This window comes from Chiloscyllium plagiosum, unplaced genomic scaffold (genome assembly GCF_037043375.1).
Source record: "Chiloscyllium plagiosum isolate Xiang-an unplaced genomic scaffold, Cpla_swu_hap1 HiC_scaffold_22, whole genome shotgun sequence".
Taxonomy (NCBI): Eukaryota; Metazoa; Chordata; class Chondrichthyes; order Orectolobiformes; family Hemiscylliidae; genus Chiloscyllium; species Chiloscyllium plagiosum.
Genome location: NW_028270160.1, coordinates 42,067,450 through 42,088,061, shown reverse-complemented (window position 1 = coordinate 42,088,061; position 20,612 = coordinate 42,067,450). Strand labels below are relative to the sequence as shown.

At 39.1% G+C, this 20,612-nt stretch overlaps 1 protein-coding gene across 1 annotated transcript in view; it reads left to right on the top strand.

Annotated features, from left to right (window-relative positions):
• cfap46 (cilia and flagella associated protein 46) overlaps window positions 1–20,612 on the top strand; it is a 237,577-nt gene that overhangs the window by 93,857 nt on the left and 123,108 nt on the right. The window contains exons 29-33 of the mRNA XM_087999267.1: window positions 2,478–2,713; window positions 4,063–4,170; window positions 5,655–5,819; window positions 16,208–16,356; window positions 17,859–17,957. Coding sequence (XP_087855393.1) covers window positions 2,478–2,713; window positions 4,063–4,170; window positions 5,655–5,819; window positions 16,208–16,356; window positions 17,859–17,957 — 757 coding nt within the window. The remainder of the gene's footprint in view (window positions 1–2,477; window positions 2,714–4,062; window positions 4,171–5,654; window positions 5,820–16,207; window positions 16,357–17,858; window positions 17,958–20,612) is intronic.

Sequence of the window (20,612 nt, the reverse complement as noted above, 5' to 3'; positions counted from 1 at the left end):
AAATGGTGTTCAATATTGTGAAGCATAGAAATGAGTGCGCATTAAAAAGTATGTCTGTTTCAGTCCTCTTCCCTGGAATGAAAACCTGACCATCCAGGGAACAGACTCCCTGCTTGGGTTGGTGGAGCTGGTTTTGTTCCTGAATTGATGCTCCTGATCTGTGAGGGAAAATTTAGGCCGATGTGAAATACCACCACGTACTTTGCTGAGTAACCTGTTCAATTTTAATCCAGAATTTAGGGACCAGTTTCTAGTTTCAGGTTTTTGTGGCTGCCTGGCATAGGACTTCATAATGCTTGCTCAAACCTGTTTTTACTAAACTACTGAAAACACAGGTTATCTTCTTAATCACCTTACCGACTGACATTGTAACATTTCTCTCTTCTCTCTAATTTCTGTCTTACATTTAAGTATACTGAGCTGAATCTTGTCATTTTTGGCAAAGTGGCAGTTTTGTCGAGTTTCATGGAATATTTTCTCTCTGTGAAACCTAACACGTTTTCTTGCACCATCATTCCAAACTCATCTCTTAACTACCAACCACTATCGTACCCCTCTTGTCCAATGATGTCTGGATTCTATCACTCACCATAAATGAAAGAACTTGCCACAGTGCTGTATCCCCAAATAGACTAGTATCACTGGCACCCTTATCATCTTTAGAAGGTTATTCTGCACCTGGGTAAGCCATTCCAATCTGGAGCTGTCCTATATAGCATGTGACATTTTTCCCTAGCATGGTGGATAAGGATAAATTAGTGTTATGCTCTGTGGACAGGCATCTAGAGGTCCTGATGGATGGGATGGTACAGAGATAGGACGTCCTCTTCCCTCAGGGCAAAGGATGCCATGCTATCAGAGACTACCATATTAGTTTCAGCCTTCTGCAGGAATGCCCAGCAGTGTAGAAAGAAGTTCAATTCCTTCAGTATAAATGCCAACATCTGCTCTCTGCTACTCACCCACCCTCAAGGCTCATGCTCTAACTCTCTCACTACTGCTTCAGAGTCATCTCTCATTTGCTCCCACCCACCCTAACCCATCAGACACTAATGCAGCAGCCCTCTTCACTGTCTACCCTCTCCCACTGAATACTCCACCAGCTTTCCCCTTCCTCCTCTAGTACTAACAACTTTCATCTCCATCAATACCTCCCTTTCTCTCACTCCAGGAGGAACAGCATCCAGTAGGGCAGAAAGAACCAAGACATTTAGTGGACTGGCTGACATTGAAATCTTTACCCCTTACGAGGAGAGGATCCTGACTCTGACTACTTTGAGTGGTTGATTGACTGTGTCAACACCCCTGAACTGGCATTGGAGGCAACCCTGGATGTAGTGTGCTAGAACATCCTGACTGAAGGCTGTCACCCCTGGCCTTGACTGAGGACGTCTGACGATCATAACAAATTTCCTGACTGTGTCTTCATTAAAGAAGAAAATACAGAAGCACTGTGAGACTGATGGCTCGGCTGAGGGGAATGGCAAGACTGGGATGCTGTGAACATCCAGCTCGGATCATAGTGAGTGAGCGAGCAAGCAAGCAGCCTGGTCTAGACTGAGAGCTGGGTGTTTGTCCCTGCAGATAAGTGCCTTTGCAGCACTGATTGTTGTGCATGTGCCCTTGTAGTGGATCAGAGATGTGCCATGAGCAGAGAGGCTGGATGCCTTTGCCTATGGATTGTTCAGTGAAGGAGAAGTGGGGCCGGCTGCAGCTCATTGAGTTTGCCCTGAGTTTTGTTGTTGTGTTTCCGAGATGGCAGCCCAGAGGAGCAAGCAAAAGATGTCAAAGTGTCTGGCCTAATCTGACCTCACGAATGTACAGTTTCCTCGTGGCAGATGGTGGGATAGCAATCTGCATATTCATGAGGCCAGATTTGCAGTTAGTAGGCCTATTAACAAGCAATAATCCCCCTTAATAGGTATCTCACCAGTGCCGAGGAAGAATCTTGTCTTGACTCCCAGAACTATATTTGAAAATGCAGTGAGTTGCTGTCAAAATTGAGAAAAGCATTGTTTAACTTCTCTCTTAATTCTCCCAGGTTTTGTAGCATAGCCCACATTGTTCCAGGCTTGGCAAGATTCAGCCCATAGTCATCAGTCCAGTGCTGAACCGATGACTGTACAAATTAGTACCCAAGTAAAATTATGGAAAACAAGTCTGGCATCATCAGCAGTGAGAGAAACAGGAAATTTTTCAAATCTGTGATATTTCATTTTCTGATTGGTCACAGAGCTGAGGTATTAATTGTTTCTCTCTCCATAGATGGTACCAGATCGGCCAAGTGTTTCCTGAGTTATGTAGTGTCTTTCCACGAGTGTGCTAAAAAAAGAAGTTGCAATCCCACTTGTCGAGAACAAATACACCCCATCATGTAATTTTTTTTTAAATGTAAAGACTACAATGTCTATTTAAAATCATTGTTACTTTGAATGGTATAGACATATTTATTATTTTTGTTTTGGTTTCATGTTCAGAAGACCGCTTCGAAAAGGAGAATCAATCAAAAAATGACGTCTTAGTTCCAACAAAGCGTCAACAGTTGATTGGCGTACAATATATTGGCACTAACCTGTCCTTAGAAAACTTACAAGACGTAAGGCAACTGGAAACGTTAGTGACTGCTCAAACAATAATGGCGATAATTGCAGGCCGTGAGTCATGCAAGCAGCATTGTTTAATGGCGTATGGTTATGTTATGTGCATATGGCAGGTGAGTGCTGCATGATTCCTGTTCTGTATTTATATATTCTCTAATTACAGTTTATCTAATCCTTTTTATACTCCCACATTCAAGCTATTTGAAATAGCTATAATCAGAACAGTTTTGTATAAACAAACCTTCTAGAGGTCATACATGTTCACTGAAACAGAAGTCAGATTTAATCTGACCTGTCTGAATTCCAATAATTGTTTTATTTTAGCATTGCATTTTAGGGGGACTGGAGTGATCATGGATTAGCAAGTTATGCCAATTTAATTTCAGACGTTTGTTTGAAGTACTTCGAATGCACCTCTACATACATGGGTAGTGCTCACCCTAAAGTAGTTGAGAGCCATGTTAATATATTTAAATTGCAAAAATGTATCTAGGACATCATTTCAATTTTGATTTTCCACTTTGTGGAGTGCAAGCAGTGGTGTGGCTCACAAGTGAAATTAAACTGGTGGTCCTTAAAGGAATCACTGAAGAGTATTCAAAGAGAGAAATAATAAAATGTCTATTTAACTTGTGGGGCCAGGAAGAACATTAAAACTGCCTTGATCCAAGAAAAAAATCTTACAGCCTTACTGCTGTTCTCCCTTTGCTCAACTCCCCTTAAACTAGACATTTCTGCCTTATTTATGTTGTGAATTATGAGATTCATTCCCTGCCATATTTGTTGAAATGGTTGTCGTTTGTACTGTGTTGCTATACCAAATTACACTTGTACGATTTGTCTTTGAATTGCAATAGAAGGTAGCCTGTTCTAGACTATAGTGTCCATAATATCATCTAAACTTACATATATAGCCACATTTTAAAAATTTTATACTAGAGCTCTAGTCAATGTTGGATTGCCTCAAATATATCCGATCTTTTGTTATGAACTCGAGTTTCTGCATTTTCACTTAGCTTTGTGCAAGATCAAGAATTCTAAGTTTGGTTTATTTATGATGTTCCTTATTTTGCTCTGAAATAAAGAATAATTTAGCCTTTTGAATAAAAGCAAGAGTTTTCCAGTGTCCGGAATAATATTTACAACTCGACACAGCTCCTAATTCTTAATTATCTAGTTATTATCTCATTACTGCTCAAACAAGTTTTCCACATGAAAATGTAGTTCACAGGCTGTGAAGCAACTTGGAACGTCTAGAGGTCATGCAAGTGGTATATAATTGTCATGCCTTCCCCTTTCCTTTTGTCCGTAACATTTCTTAGCTAACAGTCTAATTTGTTTATGAGTAAAATTAAATAAGCAAGGATGTTGTCTAACTGTTGAATATAGCTTCAATTTAAAGTTAAGTGTTTGTAATTAATAATTTTTAACCTTCTTTTGTTTCATAACATTTTAAACTTAGGTATCATTGACAGCAGCAGAGACAATTATGAAAGAGTTATCTATGACTACTTCTACGATCCGTACTGACACAGGAATGAAGTCAAATAAATCAAAGGGCAAGAAAGAGGTAATCTGCAATAAATCTGAAAAGAAACATTTGAATTAATGTTTATTTAACACACATTATAGGACATATGATCCCATGTTTCCCAGTTAGCTCAGATTTGCAGCTCAGTTTGTTTTAAACCCACCACCAATAGCACAACACCTAATGCCAGGTTCGGTTCACTGACTATTCTGGTATCGCCAAGATAACATTGCATCTCTTTGCATGGACCTGGTTTATGCCCATTCCTCAACCAAAATCTGATCTCCTCTTTTGCTGGATTCAGTTAGTATGTTTACTAAAGAGTCCTTTATTTGTGGACAGGTTTTCCCAGAGAAATATTAGATGCAAGGTCACAATGTGCCAGTTGTTACACAGACAAAATGATGGCCTTGGGCCTGTTACCTACTCTATTTCTTTTCACTTTCAGCTTTATCTGTGTTTTGTGGAGATTCAATCAAGCTGCTTCCATTTCAGTCCTTCACAACAAGCACATAACTTTACATCAGGATGCTTTTCCTGCTACTAGCCTTCCCCATTTATCTGGGCTGGTTTGCTTTCCTTTTAGCTGCTACCACAGTACTGAATTTCTGCCTAACTTGAAGAACTTCTTGGGATGCTAATAGTGCTTAGAATAAGCAGGAACAGGCAGTACAGGGTTGAGGAGTGTCCTTTGATTCAAGCTTTAAACTCTGAAGTTTGTTTAACTTGTTATAAAAGGTTCCATTATTATTCTGTTTTAATTATTTGTGTCATCTTTGATTTGCTACTTATTTTTCCTTCTATATAATCCTGCGATAAATTCTGACAATTTGTTTTAGCCAGAACATAACTGCAACAGAATGAATTTAATTTCCTCTTGGACTAAACAGGAGAATTTAGTCACCATAATACATGGTTGATGGTGGATTTTGCTGTATTTTAGGAGTAATTGTCAATCTTGTGATGGATTGTGAAATAAAACAGTATAAGTAAAGGCTCTTTGCAGAACTGGACAAAGGGGGTCAGTTAGCTCAGTTACCAGGATGGCTAGTTTGCAATGCGGAGTAACGCCAACAGTGTGGGTTCAATTACTGCACCGGTTGAGGTTACCATGGTCCTTCTCAATCTCTCCCCTCACCTAGGCCATGGGCGCCCTCATATTAAACCACACCAGTCATCTCTCTCTCTCTCTCTCTCTCTCTTTCTAATGAGAGAGCAGCCCTTTGGTCCAGTAGGACTACAGTAACTTACCTTTTACCTTGCTGGACAAAATTTGAAATCAGGCCACGTAAGATATCAGGGCAGGTGAACAGTATGGTCAAAGATATATGTTTTAGTAGTATTTTAAAGGATGAGAAAGTTGTGGAGAAATGAAAAAAGGAATTGCAAGGACCATTTTCAATGGAGGGAAGAAAGAAATTTGGGATGTCCAGGAGGGTAGAATTGTTTCTTTGTTGCAAGACTAGCAGTATAATGTGAGTATTCTGACAGTTAATTTTTCGAGTTTTTTCTTTTTCTAATAGACAATGTTGGATACACAAGATAAGGGCAAATTAAAAATGTTGCCTGCAATGATGCCGACTAATCCAGAGGAATGGGCAAATTTTGTATGCCCCAGTGAAGTTCGAGATGTGTTTAAGAAGAGCTCAAGTTGCAGCATGATCAACAAGAAAAGTTTCCTGAGACCTGTAAGTATCTAAAATATTTTTGGAAGTTGGGAGAAATTATAAATTTTGTGCCAGTTAATCAGATATTTTCTGAAGTCAACTTTGCCATATGTGAGAGTGTGAATTTTTCTGTTTACACTGTTCAATCTTCGAAGCAAGATAACAGGATCTCTTTTAACTGGAAAAGTCTTTTGGAATGTTTTACTTGCCCTTACAGTTAGTAAGTATATTACGAGTGCTTGGAAAAGTAAATTGCCAGTGGTATGGGACAGCATGTCTGCAGTCCTCACTTTCTCCAAGCATGTTTTGCAGTCAGGGTAGAGCAGATGTATTAACTTCCTGTTATCTGTTATTTCATTGATTCACTGATTTGTTGATTTAAGCACTGCCGTCCTAATTTATGTATTTGTCGATGCCAGTTGCTTCATTATTTACTTCATTTTTTTGTGTACATTGTATTAATAAGTAACTTTCTCTGTTGCCAACTTAAGTTCTTGATTTACTGGTTTCTGTTGCTTTATGAACCTGTGGTCAGTTTACAATGAATCATTAATTCACGACTGCATACTCAGCTGTATGTTTGGCAGTGTTCATCAGAGTCTTTTCTCTGTTGCTAATAGGCTGTTGCACCTGCCGTACAGTTTTTAACTCTTAAATCAGCAAAGAAAATGCCAGTTGACTCTTAATAATACTAAATGATAACATTTATTTATTTAACACAATTAATACTTGCGGCTGCACGGGCACTACAAAATACACTACAAACTAACAATTTGCTCTATAAAATCTAATTAACTATGCTTTAACTTAACTCTGGATGATCCAATACCACCACCACACTAAATCTTCTCCTTGATCCACATGGCAATGATTGTCTGGTCTTCTCCCAATGGTGTCAGGGTTGTCTTCTCTTCTTGGTGTTGGTCTCTAGTTACCACTCCTGAGCATGGTGTTGCAGTGATTCTTATACTCAGTAGCTGTTTGCGCCCTTTTGGGAGGGTCTACAATGTCCTCCAATCACCCTGATGAATCAAACCCAACCAGATATTGGCATGTCGATGGCAGGGTGGTCCTTAGGCATACATTTCAGGAGGTGTTGGACGCACATAGGTCAGATAGCCCTTTCCAAATAAGAGTGCAAGGTGTCCTTGTGGCAAACAACCTGATGTTTCTGATTGTCCCGGAGATGGCATTCAGGTTGCATATTCTATTGTCTGCAGCTGCTGAGTCAATTACATACTGTCTGTCTGTAGTTGCAGACTCTCTGGATTCTGCAGCATGCTTATTAGCATAGTCACTTTGGTCAAGGCTTGTCTGAATTTCCCAGCAAGCCTCATTTTTTGCCCATTTTTCATAAATCCACCATAAATCCATCATTTTGAGTGGCCCGTGCAGCCACAAGGCTATGCTATATGGTGTAAAGGATTTTTAGACACTGGATAGGGAAAAAAAGTAACGAAAGAAAGAAAGAGCAGACCTGCAACAGAGCCCAATCACATCTCCGCAATACATTGCACACGAGACATTGTTTGTTCCCAAGTACAATGAAAATAAAATCCGCTGTCTTAATGAATATTATGTGATGTCAGAGAAGTGAACACTTCTTCCAATGTTATTGTTCTAGTTTATTCTATTATTCTTACTTTATCATTACGGCATCTTCAGTTGTTCATCTCAACCTTTCACAGTGTTGAAAAAGACATTTTCAACGTAGTCTCGTCAGTCAGCTTGCATTTTAAAACAACAGGGGTATTAAAACTAGCCTTGTCTAACTAAATTGCAGCATTTTTGCAATCGAAAGCATTCCTACTTATGACCATTTCCCGTTTTAAAGTTCATTTTGTACATGTCATGCATAATCTCCTCCTGGGGGACCTTTTTACTTGTCTAATTTTGGGCAACTAATAATCTTTTTGATGTGGATGCGGATGCTCCCATTGTTACTTTGACTATACATCCTCACACCCTGCTTCCATATTCTCAGTTTCTCTGCATCTGTCACATCTGTTCTGATGATGCCAACTTCAAGAAGGGAGCGTCCGCAATGTCCACTTTCTTCCTCAACTGCACTTCACTTGGCTGCACTTCACTCAATCTAGTCTACAGTATTCACTGCACACAATATGGTCTCCTCTACACTGGGGAGTTGAAACACACACTGGGCAACAGCTTTGCAGAATTCTTATGTTCTCTCTGCAAAAATGACCCTGAACATCCTGTTGCCTGCCACTTCAACACACTGCTATGTTCCCTGGCCAACATCTCTTCACAGGCTTGTTACAATGTTCCAGTGAAGCTCAGCACAAACTGGAAGAACAGCATTTCACTTTGACTCTGCAACCTTCAGGATTCCATATCAAGTTCAACAATTTTAGGGGTTGTGCATCTTTCCCCATGTTTTCCCCCACCCCCACACACCAGGCCTTGTCATCACATGGGCTGCTACCACAACCATCCCATTGTCAGCCATTAACGGTCCCATTAGCAGCTATTGATTCTCCCAGGCTGACCGTTTCCCATTCCTTTGTGTGTTCTCTCACTGGGCCTCATCTCTGCCTCATCTCTGCCTACCATTTACTCCCCCACTCATCCCATCTTCAGCATATGTACCAATATTTTTCTTGCCACAATCAGTTAATCTCCAAAAAAGTTGAACATAAAGAGTCAAGGCCAAGTAACAGGTGATGTTGGAATGCGAAGGACAGTTGGATCATGTTGTACATTCAGTCCTTATTTTAATAATAATTCATTCTGCTCCACATGAACCCCTTCCCACTCTACTTCATCTAAATTACTCTCTAACTCATGCAGTTATCCAGTTTCTCCTAAAGGCTTATATGCTATTCAGAACATGAATTACTAAATTCTTCATTGGTTTTCTTCACGTATGATTATATATTTATGATCTCTAATTTTTTACTCATTAAAAAATAGAAACATTTTCCCTTTTCCAACTCATTTAGGTAATGAAAAATAAATCCCCACTATTCCGGGAGTCATCACAAAAGTTAGTTTTTAAAGGAAATGTGCAAATTTCCCAAGCTAGCTGATTTTCACACCAAGGTTGATAAAAATCATGGACCAGGTTTCTGTACTTGTCAAGAAATCACTACTTATTGCAAGACATTAGATTCTAGGTAAAGCTAAATCATTACACTAAATTAAACAAACTTGACAATTTTTATCTCTGAACCACCTGTAAACTCCTGAGAGAAAGTGAAGACTGCAAATGCTGGAGATCAGAGTTGGAAAATGTGGTCATGGAAGAGCACAGCAGATCAGGCAGCATCCGAGGAGCAGGAGAATCAACATTTCTTGAGAAGCTCCACACTTTTCAACAATTGTAAATCCTCCTTACACAAACACAGCCAAACATAAGCAGGAAAAATAGGTGAAGAGTAAACTGAAAAAAAATAGTTCAGTTGTCTTTGTAGAAACAAGATCTGATCTGGAGGCTTCTTCTCGATCTTTCTCTGAAATTTTCCTCTGGCTTACAAGAGATGCAGGGTAGCTTATGAAGGATATGTGACTTACCTAATTCAATGTCACAATGTAGCACCGGCTGAAAGAAAGTTAAGCGGATTTTCTTCTGTTTTGAAGTGGTGTTTGCAAAGAACTGACAAGAGTTTTTTGGCAGCTGCAGAATTGCTGGTGTCTGTCCTGGTCTGATTAGCTTCTCTCTGTCTTGCTCACAGCCCACACTATTAGCTAATTGACAACCAGTCACCTTGTTGGCAGACAGAGGAGCTTTCTCATTGATAATTGGTCCCTAGACTACAAACCAATCAGCTTCACTTGTAAACAAACCTCGGCTCCAGTTCATCACATTGCTGGAACTCACGGTGAAGTGATACAAACAGGATTCATAACAGATATCAAATTCTTTCCTTTAAAAATATGCAACCATCCTTGTTCAAACTGAGTTCAAATAGTTCTTTCTTGTTTCAATCCATGGCTTTAAAGCACAAGCATAAAAAGACACCACCCTTACATCCCTAAGATTTCCCACAGAATCTCAGAATTGTTACAGTGCAAAAGGTGGTCATTCAGTCCTTAATCTGTGCTGGGTCCCCAAATGAAGCTATTCGTCTGTCTGTCTCCCTGTAACCCTGAATGTTGTTTCCTTTCAAAGAAAGGTCTAATTCTATTTTGAATGCTTCAAATGAACCAGCCTCCACCACATTCTCAGGTAGTGCATTCTAGACCTAACCAAATATTGCTTAAAAACATTTTTGCTCATATCCCTTTGTTTTACTTGTTAATGTACATCTGCCCTCTTGATTTGATCCTTTCACAAGTGGAATAATGTTTTCCTTATTTACACTGTTCACACCTGTCATAGTTAAAAATCACACAACACCATGTTATAGTCCAACAGGTTTATTTGGAAGCACTAGCTTTTGAGGTGCTGCCCCTTCATCAGGTGGTAGATGAAAGAACAGCGCCTCGAAAGTTAATTCTTCCAAATAAACATGTTGGACTATAACCTGATGTTGTGTGATTTTTAATTTTGTCTCTGTCAGTCCAACACCAGCACCTCCAGATCACACCTGTCGTGGTTCTGAATGCGTTTATCAGATCATCTTTTAGTCTGCAATAAGGAAAACCATCTTAATTTCTCCAATTTATCTTCATAACTGAAATTATTTATCTCAGGGCCATTCTTATAAACCTCTTCCCAACTCTCTAATGCAATCATGTCCTTCCGAAGAGCACGCAGCGATGGACTCCACACTCTAGCTGAGACTGAACTAGTATCTTATACACATTCAACATACCATCCTTGTTCTTGTTTTCTCTACCTCTGTAAATAAAGCATAGGAAACTGTATCTAGAATAATGTAATCCTAACACTTTATTAAACTGCTCTCTGAACCTCTCCTATCACCTTGAATGATTTACAGGTATGCATAAATGCACTAGATCCCCTCTGCTCCTGCACCCCATTAGACTTGTATCCTTTATTTATATTGTCTTTCCATGTTCTTCATTCCAAAATGTATTAACTCACACTGAACTTTAACTGTCAGCTATCCTTCCACCCCCAAATTGGCAATATCCTTTTGAAGTTCCGCACTGTCCTCCTTACAGGTGACAATGCTTTCAAGTTTTTTGTATTTGTGTACTGTACACCAAGATTTAGATCATTATCATATATCAGGAAATGAAAAGATCCCATCACTGATCCCTGGAGAACTGCACTACAAATCTTCTTCCAGCTTGGATAACATCTATTAACCATTACTCTTTGTTTCATATCACATTGCCTATGTTGTGTTCATGTTGCTAATGTCCCGTTTATTCCATGAGCTCTAACTTAGATGTGTTGTGCAACATTGTATCAAAGGCCTTCTAGAAGATCTTATATGTCATATCAACAGTATTATCCTGATCAGCCTTTTCTGTTTTCTCATCAAAGAAAAGGACTCCAGCAAGTTAGTTGAAAAATTTTCTCTCTTAAGAGACACATGCTGCTTTTCTTCAATTAACTCACTTTTGTCCATGTGACAAATAATTTTGTTGCAAATTGATTATTTACATAGCTACCATTTCGCAGGCTTATGTATAGTCTAGGTTCTATGGTCACTTATGTTACTGTACACTACTATTACATGAGTGTTCGAAGATGATGTGATGTTTTGTAACTATCTTAAAGGTGCACACTTGTCTGGTCTGGGAGTTGTGTCATTATACATATCTCCCTTTTCCTTTAAAGGATAGGAATCTTTTCATTGATGAAGATGTACAACGATACACACAGATAAATTATGTCCACATTCAGATAACTTCTTCATAGATGTACAATTGGCCCAAGTGAATAAAACCTAGTAATGTTGCTTCAGTCTGGGATGTTCTCTCTGAATGTTGTAAATGTGTGATTGTTGTCTGGCATGATATAGTCAGTATCAGAGTGGCCATTCTCACTGACAAGTGGTTGATGATATGGAGTCCGGATATAGAATAATAAAGTCATAGAGCTGTATAGCATGGAAACAATCCTTCGGTCCAATTCCTCCATGCCGACATCTTTGTGGGCGGCACGGTGGCACAGTGGTTAGCACTGCTGCCTCACAGCGCCGGAGACCCAGGTTCAATTCCCGCCTCAGGCGACTGACTGTGTGGAGTTTGCATGTTCTCCCCGTGTCTGCATGGGATTCCTCCGGGTGCTCCGATTTCCTCCCACAGTCCAAAGATGTGCATGCTAAATTGCCCGTAGTGTTAGGTGAGGGGTAAATGTAGGGGTATGGGTGGGTTGCGCTTCGGTGGATTGGGCCGAAGGGCCTGTTTCCACACTGTAATGTAATCTAATCTAATCTCAATATCCTAACCTAATCTAGTCCCAATTGCCAGCACTTGCCAAATAAACCTCTAAAGCCTTCCTATTCACATACCCATCCAGATGCCTTTTAAATGTTGTTAATATACCAACCTCCACTATTTCCTCTGGCAGATCATTCCATTCACGGACCAACCTCTGTGTGAAAAAGTTGCTCCTTAGGTCCCTTTTAAATATTTTCCCCCTCACCCTAAACTTACGCTCTCTAGTTCTGGATTCCCACACCCCAGGGAAAATACTTTATCTGTTAACCCTATCCATGACCCTCATGATTTTATAAACCTCCATAAGGTCACTCCTCAGCCTCCGAAGCTACAGGGAAAACAGCCCCAGCTTATTCAGCCTCTCGCTATAGCTCAAACCCTCCAACCCTGGCAACATCCTTGTAAATCTTTTCCTTACATGTTTCACAACATCCTTCCTATAGGAAGGAGACCAGAACTGCACGCAATATTCCAAAAGTGGCCTAACTGATGTTCTGTACAGCCGCAACGTGATCTCCCAACTCCTACACTCGATGCTCTGACCAATAAAGGAAAGCATACCAAATGCCTCCTTCACTATCCTATCTACCTGTGACTCCATTTTCAAAGAGCTATGAACCTGCACTCCAAGGTCTCTTTGTTCAGCAACACTCCTCAGGACCTTACCATTCAGTGTATAAGTCCTGCATGATTTGCCTTTCCAAAATCCAGCACCTCGCATTTCTGTTAATTCAACTCTACCTGCCGCTCCTTGGCATATTGGTCCATCTGATCAAGATCCCTTTGTACACTGAGGTAACCTTCTTTGCTGTCCAATACATCTCCAAGTTTGGTGTCATCTGCAAGCTTACTAACTATACAATCTATTTCTTTGCAGCACTTGAGCTTTGCTCATTACACAGTTACAGGCTGGACATAATAGCATTGTAGTTTCCCACGAACCCACGTATTCATGTGAAAATTTCAAATGCATTTGCTTTGTCCTGGTTCAAGTTGGCGTAACTGTATGCATGCCTTGTGATCAAACTCTTGAGATTTTTTCCCTTCTTTCCAACAAGGCATCGTGTAGATGCAGTTCAGTGATAAGATTGTGGAGGATAAGAACTGAGTGATCTGACTCCAAGACATGAGAACTGTTAGTTAGGCTAAACCATTGCTTAAAGGGTGGCGCATAGATTTAAATGAAAATCTGGACATACTAATAAACAAATAACGATGAGTCTTATGGTGTGAGCAGTGAATTTCATGAGACCTTTTGACAGAGAGGAGTGAGCAGAAGAGGTAATATGTTGAACACCCCAAGTCCTCCACATGTTTTTGAAGAGTGGCTTAGTGTACTACATTACAGACTGTTTTTGAACAATTTGTTGTGGTACACTGAACATACTAAATATAGCAGTCAATGTATTGTAAATAACATAATGTAATAACGCGACTTAAAATCTGGCAACTCATCTTATGCCACAGTGGAGCTTCATAGCCGGCTGCTGCAACGTACTATTCTATGCTGTCACCCAGTGGTCTGAGCCTGAAACTGCATGAAGATTTCAAAAATGTTTTTATTCATTCATCCAAGAGGGCATCGCTGGCTGGCCAGCATTTATTGCCCATCCCTAGTTGCCCTTGATAAAGTGGTAGTGAGTTGTTTTCTTGAATTGCTGTGATTCGATTGGATAGGTACTTCTATAATAATGTGAGGGAGAGAGTGTAGGATTTTGATGCAGTGTCACTGAAGGAAGTGATATATTTCCAAGTTAGGATGCTGCTTGACATGTAGGTGAGCTTGCAAGTGATTTAGTTCCTATGTATCTACTTCCCTTAATTTCTAAATGGTAGTGGTCGCAGATTAGTATGGTGCTGCCTAAAGTCTCTTAGTGGATTTTTTACAGTGCAGCTTATGAATGGTACACACTGCTGGTGCTGAGCTCCAATAGTGGAGGGAGTGACTATTTTGCATGTGGTGCCAACTGAGCAGGCTGTTTTGACTTGGATGGTGTTAAACATCTTGACTGTTGTTGGAGCTGCGCTCATCCAGCCAAGTGGGGAGTATTCCATCTCACTCCTGACTTGTGCCTTGTAGATTGTAGACAGGCTTTGGGGAGTCAGGAAGTGAGTTACTTGCCACAGAATTCATAGGCTCTTATACCCCCAATTTTTCTTTTCATTTCTTTGTCTCCACAGTGTGGTCAGAAGTTAGGATGTTCATGGATGATGTTTGCATAACATCCAGTACGATTCACAACTCAGATACTGATACAACCACATGGACTGCAGTGCTTCAAGACTCACTATATCATCTTGTGGAAAATTAGGAATGGGCAATAAATGTTGGTCTTATTAGTAATGCTTACATCCCATGTAAAACAATTTAAAAAAATACAATTGGTATAAGATTGCAGTCATTTCACAATATGAGATAACTGAATGTCTATGGGCAACCACATTTTGAAAAGACCAATTACACTGACCTATACGGTTAATAGTTGAAATCATTCTAAGAATCATGGAAATGAGAGTGTTAGCAGTAGACCAGAGATATCAGAAAGCAACATGGTTAATTGAAGGAAAAGGAGCAGAAAAATCAATATTTGTGTTTACAGCTATGTTGGAAAGTTAAATAAGCTGTATACTTATGTTTCATAGATTGCACCAAAACATTTGACAAATTGAGACATGGACATATGATTACTATGTTTCATAACTTGGACATGGAAGAGAAAAATTGAAGTAGGATTCATAATTTATATTGAGGCTAAATAGTAAGAATCAAGATAAACCATGAATATAGTGAATTATAGCTTTAAAAAAAGTGTGACAAGCGTTGTCGTCTTTCTCGAGATGTTTACAAGCACAACAGTGAAATAATCAAAAAGCGTCTGTTAGACTTGCCAGAAAATGTAATGAGTGGACAGAATGTAATTAATCTTAAGTTATGTTGACCACAAATTAAGGTCAAGAGTGTAGTGCTGAAAAAGCACAGCAGGTCAGGGAGCATCTGAGAATCAGGAGAATCGACATTTCGAGCATAAACCCTTCATCAGGAATTCCTCGGATGGTGTGCTTTTCCACCACTACACTCTTGACTCTGATATCCTGCACCTGGATTCCTCACTTTCTCCTACCTGATCACAAATTAATCAGGGCAGCTGTAGATAAAAATTTGTGATAATTCCTGGTCAGAACTGTTTTTAAAAAACACTATAATAAATGTGCATAATCATTAAACTGCAGGAAAATGGTATGCATTGGTAATATCAAAGAAAATGATTTCATAAGATGCAACATGAGAGTGAATACGCATTCACTTGAAAGTATTAAATTTCATTAGTGGTTAAAAATAATTGATGTATCTATCCCATGCTCTGCAACTCATAACATTTTTTACATTGTGGTTCAGTTATGCATGCCATATTTCTGAATCAAATGGAATGCAATAGCTTACTGAATTTCTGATTTTTTTTGTTACCAACTAAGACGGCACATCATTATAACTGTTATCTGAAGGTGATCTTAGTATCTGTTTGAAGTTTATAATCAATATAGACAGAAAAATTGAGCTTTAATTTGTATGGCAGAATCAAGATAAAAATGGTTACATTATTGTTTGATGTTTTTGTTTTAATCAACCCATTTGAACATGTTGTGTCAAACCTCTGGGTAGGTCGGCATGGATCACAGGTAGGTGAAAGTGAGTACTGCAGATGCTGGAGGTTAGAGTCAAGAGTGCAGTGCTGGAAAAGCACAGCAGGTCAGGCATCATCCGAAGAGCAGGAAAATTGACGTTTTGGGTAAAATGATTTCGGGCATAAACCCTTCATCAGGAATTCCTCGGATGCTGCCCAGCCTGCTGTGCTTTTCCAGCACTATACTCATGGATCACAGATATTTTGGCCTCGGAAGGAAGAAGAGAGAGAGAGAGAGAATGCCATTATTACATAAGCCGCTCCTCATGTTTATGATGACGTTGACTGCAGGATAATAATGTCAGCTGCATATGAATCTTATCATCCATTTATGCATTCTGAATAATCAAATAAATTTGAAAACCTAGTTTTATAAGACTGACTAGTTTATTTTCCTTTTGAAAGACTTACAGTTTATTCTACCTGGATTTATTAGTGAAGGAGTTGCAAGGTATATCATATACCCACCTGACGTTGCCGATTCTTCAGCTGGCACACTTAATAGCCAATGATGTGTTGGATAGCAAGAGTCTCTCTGACTTTTACCATCTCAGGTTAATACTTTTTTCAAAATACAGTAATTAACTATCTCCAAATGTTATGTAATTTCAGTAATGTTGATGTTATCTCATTATTTTTATTTATAATTTATGTTACTTGTTTATTTAAAAAGATAGATTCAGTCCAAGTTTTCTTCATCATTCTCACTCTCCCACTTAACCATGGCACTGTGGCCTTCAGAATTGACCAGCCTTCACTTCGCCAATTTTTGTCATGTCCATTGGTTCACAAAATGTCTTCCATATTTTATCGCTCGCCAAATGCTTCTTACTCGTAAACCCTCTTAAAGTTCTTGCTTTAATTGGAACTACAAATGTTACTTCCACAACTATTTAACCAATATGATCATTAATTTGCCATTTTTGTGATCTTCACCGTGCCTTTTGCAGCTGTCTCTGCATCCTTAGATCTCGCAGTCTCCTATCCACTTTCTTAAGATTTTTTACCAATTCTTCACTTCCTTTCAATACCATTTTTCTAAAATGTTCTCAAGCTATCTTGTGTTTCTACCACTGTCACTAGACCACCTCCAGAAATCACCTACAATCTTTTTCACTCTTTTATATTTACAAAAAATTATTATAGTTGGAAAAAAAATCATTTCTCTTGGGTGTGTTCATACCATTTTTTTCAATGATTGTCAACATAATTATTTGGGTAATGTGTCATCCATATTTTACCAACTGAAAAACAAATATTTGTCCCTCCTTCTGCTTTCTGTCCCCATATGGATTATTTCACTATCTGTAGGACTAAGTATTCCTCGTAGTATTCTGTACATCAGGCTTCAATGTCAAATCACCACCCAATACCCTTTACCTATGCACACTATTGTTTTCTTGAAAAATTTAGTTAAATTGTGATTGTTTGCCCTTCCCAAACTGATGAAACTATACTTTCCTAAACAATCACTGTTGGCCTGCAATTGAAGTCAAACTAACTGGTGAATAATACATTATATCACTTTCTCTTTTATTAAACAGGGATTAAACTTCTGTCATCCTGTAGTTCTTAAACATAATTCCCTTTTCAGAAAATGGTAAAATTGCACAATTCTTCAATTTTTAGGTGTGTTGGAATATACACTATGTGGGCCTGGAAAATTTTATTTCCATTAATTTATTCATGCAGTTTCCTTCTGAGCATATCTATTTGTTAATGGCCCTTCTACTTTGCCCTTAGTAACTGCACTGAACTATTTTTATCTTCCTACATAAATACTGAGCCAGAATGTTTGAGAAGTGATAATGTTATTCTCACAAAGAAGCCATTCTTTGTTATCATATATGTAATTCTCTGTTATTATAAAATGCATATTTTAATAGATTAGCTCAAATTACAGTTTCAGCTACTTGAATCCTAGCAGCATTTAACATTTGTTATATCTGTTTCCTTCACCACACCAATTGATAAATCACAAAATTACACTTCCCAGATGTTTTGTTTGTATTCTGTCTCTTGTCCTGAATTACAATAAAGTGTTTATTTTTCACAGGCTTGCCCAGATATGTTTGGAACTGAATCTAACGCAAGCTGCACAGTACCATGAAAAGATACCTGGATCAGTATTTATCTATGAGGCAGAACGAACTAAGTATGCTACTTTTGTTATTGTTCAGGACAGTGTAGTTCATATTTACACAAATAATTCCTTACTTTCAAAAATATGAAAGATTGAAATAAGCAATTTTCCTAGTGGGTACACTAAACTATACAACTCAATGTATACTTTTCAACCAGTAAGTTAATTGAAAGTTAATTCATTAAAACTGTTAGTTTCAGTGTAATTGAAGTAAAGTAAACAATTTTATCTAGATGCAATATTGAATGAGAAAGGCCAAGAACTATTTCAGGTGAAGTTTTCCAAATGAATTTTTAAGTGATATTCACTTCAAAATATTAAATGATGTAAATTAAAAATAAGGAGTGATACATGGTAAACGGCTAATCCAGTGTTGTCTGTTTACATACGCCAAACTTAAAATTATTCCTTGGTAGAACTGAGTGAATGTTGTCTGCCCACAATATTTTTCAGTACCTTCTGTTTCAAGAAAGCTTCGCAATACAGGAGTTCCAGTATGTGAGTGAGGCCTTCCAACATTCACCTGTAACTCACCTTTGAATAGAGGGGTGGGTGGGTGGGTATCCGTGTCCTATTCAAGAGAGGGTGTTAATCAGAATTTGAATTGCTATCACTGGCATCAAATCACGGTTAGGTTCAGTGTGTACATTGTGTGCTCTTGATGTCACAATCTACCCACTATCCAGACCTCCAGTGCATGCTCTCTGTGTCCATGCTAACACCCTGCATAAAATGATGTCTGTTGAGACTTGTACCAGAACTGTGAATATGCCACTTATCATACCTAAAATATGGTGACTACATAGCTACTTTAGTTTGAGAGTTGAGGTATTTTACAATCTTGTCTTATAATAGGCCATGTGATAGTTGTGGACACCAAGCATAAGTTTACAGAGGCAAAGGTTCAGCAGGCCATACATTAGTTGGCTGCAAATCATTATGTTATGCATACCACAATCAAATTGCAGCATAGAACATAGAACATAGAACAATACAGCACAGAACAGGCCCTTCGGCCCATGATGTTGTGCCGAACATTTGTCCTAGCTTAAGCACCCATCCATGTACCTATCCAAGTGCCGCTTAAAGGTCATCAATGATTCCGACTCTGCCACTCCTGCAGGCAGCGCATTCCATGCCCCCACCACTCTCTGGGTAAAGAACCTACCCCTGACATCCCCCCCTATACCTTCTACCCTTCACCTTAAATTTATGTCCCCTTGTAACTGTTGTACCCGGGAAAAAGTCTCTGACTGTCTACTCTATCTATTCCTCTGATCATCTTATAAACCTCTATCAAGTCACCCCTCATCCTTCGCCGTTCCAATGAGAAAAGGCCTAGCACTCTCAACCTATCTTCGTACGATCTTCAGTGGACTGCAACTTGTGCAAGTTCCTGCACTCCTTATAATGCGCATGTCAGTCTGTAAATGCTTTTGAGAGAGTGTTAGTTGTTGAAATGGCTGTTCATATTTTCATTCTGCCAAAAAAATCACATGCACAGTGGGAATCTCTAAGGGGACACATTATGATACAATTAATAATGGCCATTTTATATGTGTGGCTGAATGAAATAAGAAATGACCACATAAATATCATGTTGCGGCTGTGCAGAACATTGTTGAGGCTACTTTTAGAATACTGCATACAATTCTGGCCGCCTTTCTACAGGAAGGATGTTGTTAAACTGGAGAAGGTGCAGAAAAGCTTTACAACAATGTTGCCAGGACTGGAGGATTTGAGTAACAGGGAGAGGCTGAAAAGGCTGGGGCTTTATTCCCTGGAGTGTCAGAGGCTGAGAGGTGATCTTATAGAGGTTCAGAAAATCATGAGGGGCATGGATAGGGTGAATAGCCAAGGGAGGGCGAGTTCAAAACTAGAGTGCGTAGGTTTAAAGAATCAGGAGGCAGATTATTATTTAAATGAAGCGAGAAATTGCAGTACTGAGGGATTTACATGCTGTCATGCTGGAAACACAAAAGGCTAGTGTGTGGTGCAGCAAGTAATTAAGAAGACTAATGGCCTTTATTGCTAGGAGATTAGAGTTTAAAAGCAAGAAAGTGCTGTTACAGTTGTACAAAGTATCAACGAGACCGCATCTGGTGAACTGTGTACAGTTTTGGTCCCTGTATTTAAGAAAGGATGTACTGGCACTGGAGGTGTTCAAAATAAATTCACCAGACTGATTCCTGGGATGAAGTAGTTGACTTATGAAGAACATGTGAGCAACTTAGGCCTAATTTCACAAGAGTCTCGAAGAATGGGAGGTGATCGTATTGCAACATACAAGATTCTGAGATGACTTGAAAGGGTTACTGTTGAAAAGCTGCTTCCACTAGCGCAGGAGTCTTGAATCAGAAGACATACTTACAGAATTAATTTTAAAACTGTGATTCAAAGCAATTTCTTCTCTCAGAGGGGAGTGAATGTCTCATATTCTCTACCCCAGTGAGTTGTGGAGGCTCAATTGCTGAAACATTTAGAGGTGGTGGATAGATTTTTGAAATATCGAGGAATTGAAGGCCATGCAGAGGTGGCATAAAAGGAGAATTGAAGCCTGGGAAAATTCAGCCAGGGCAGGGTTGCCTTGAGGGGTCAAATAGTCTCCACCTGCTCCTACTTCTTATGTTCTCTTCATACTTTAGAGTTTGTGAACCTTAAAAATTC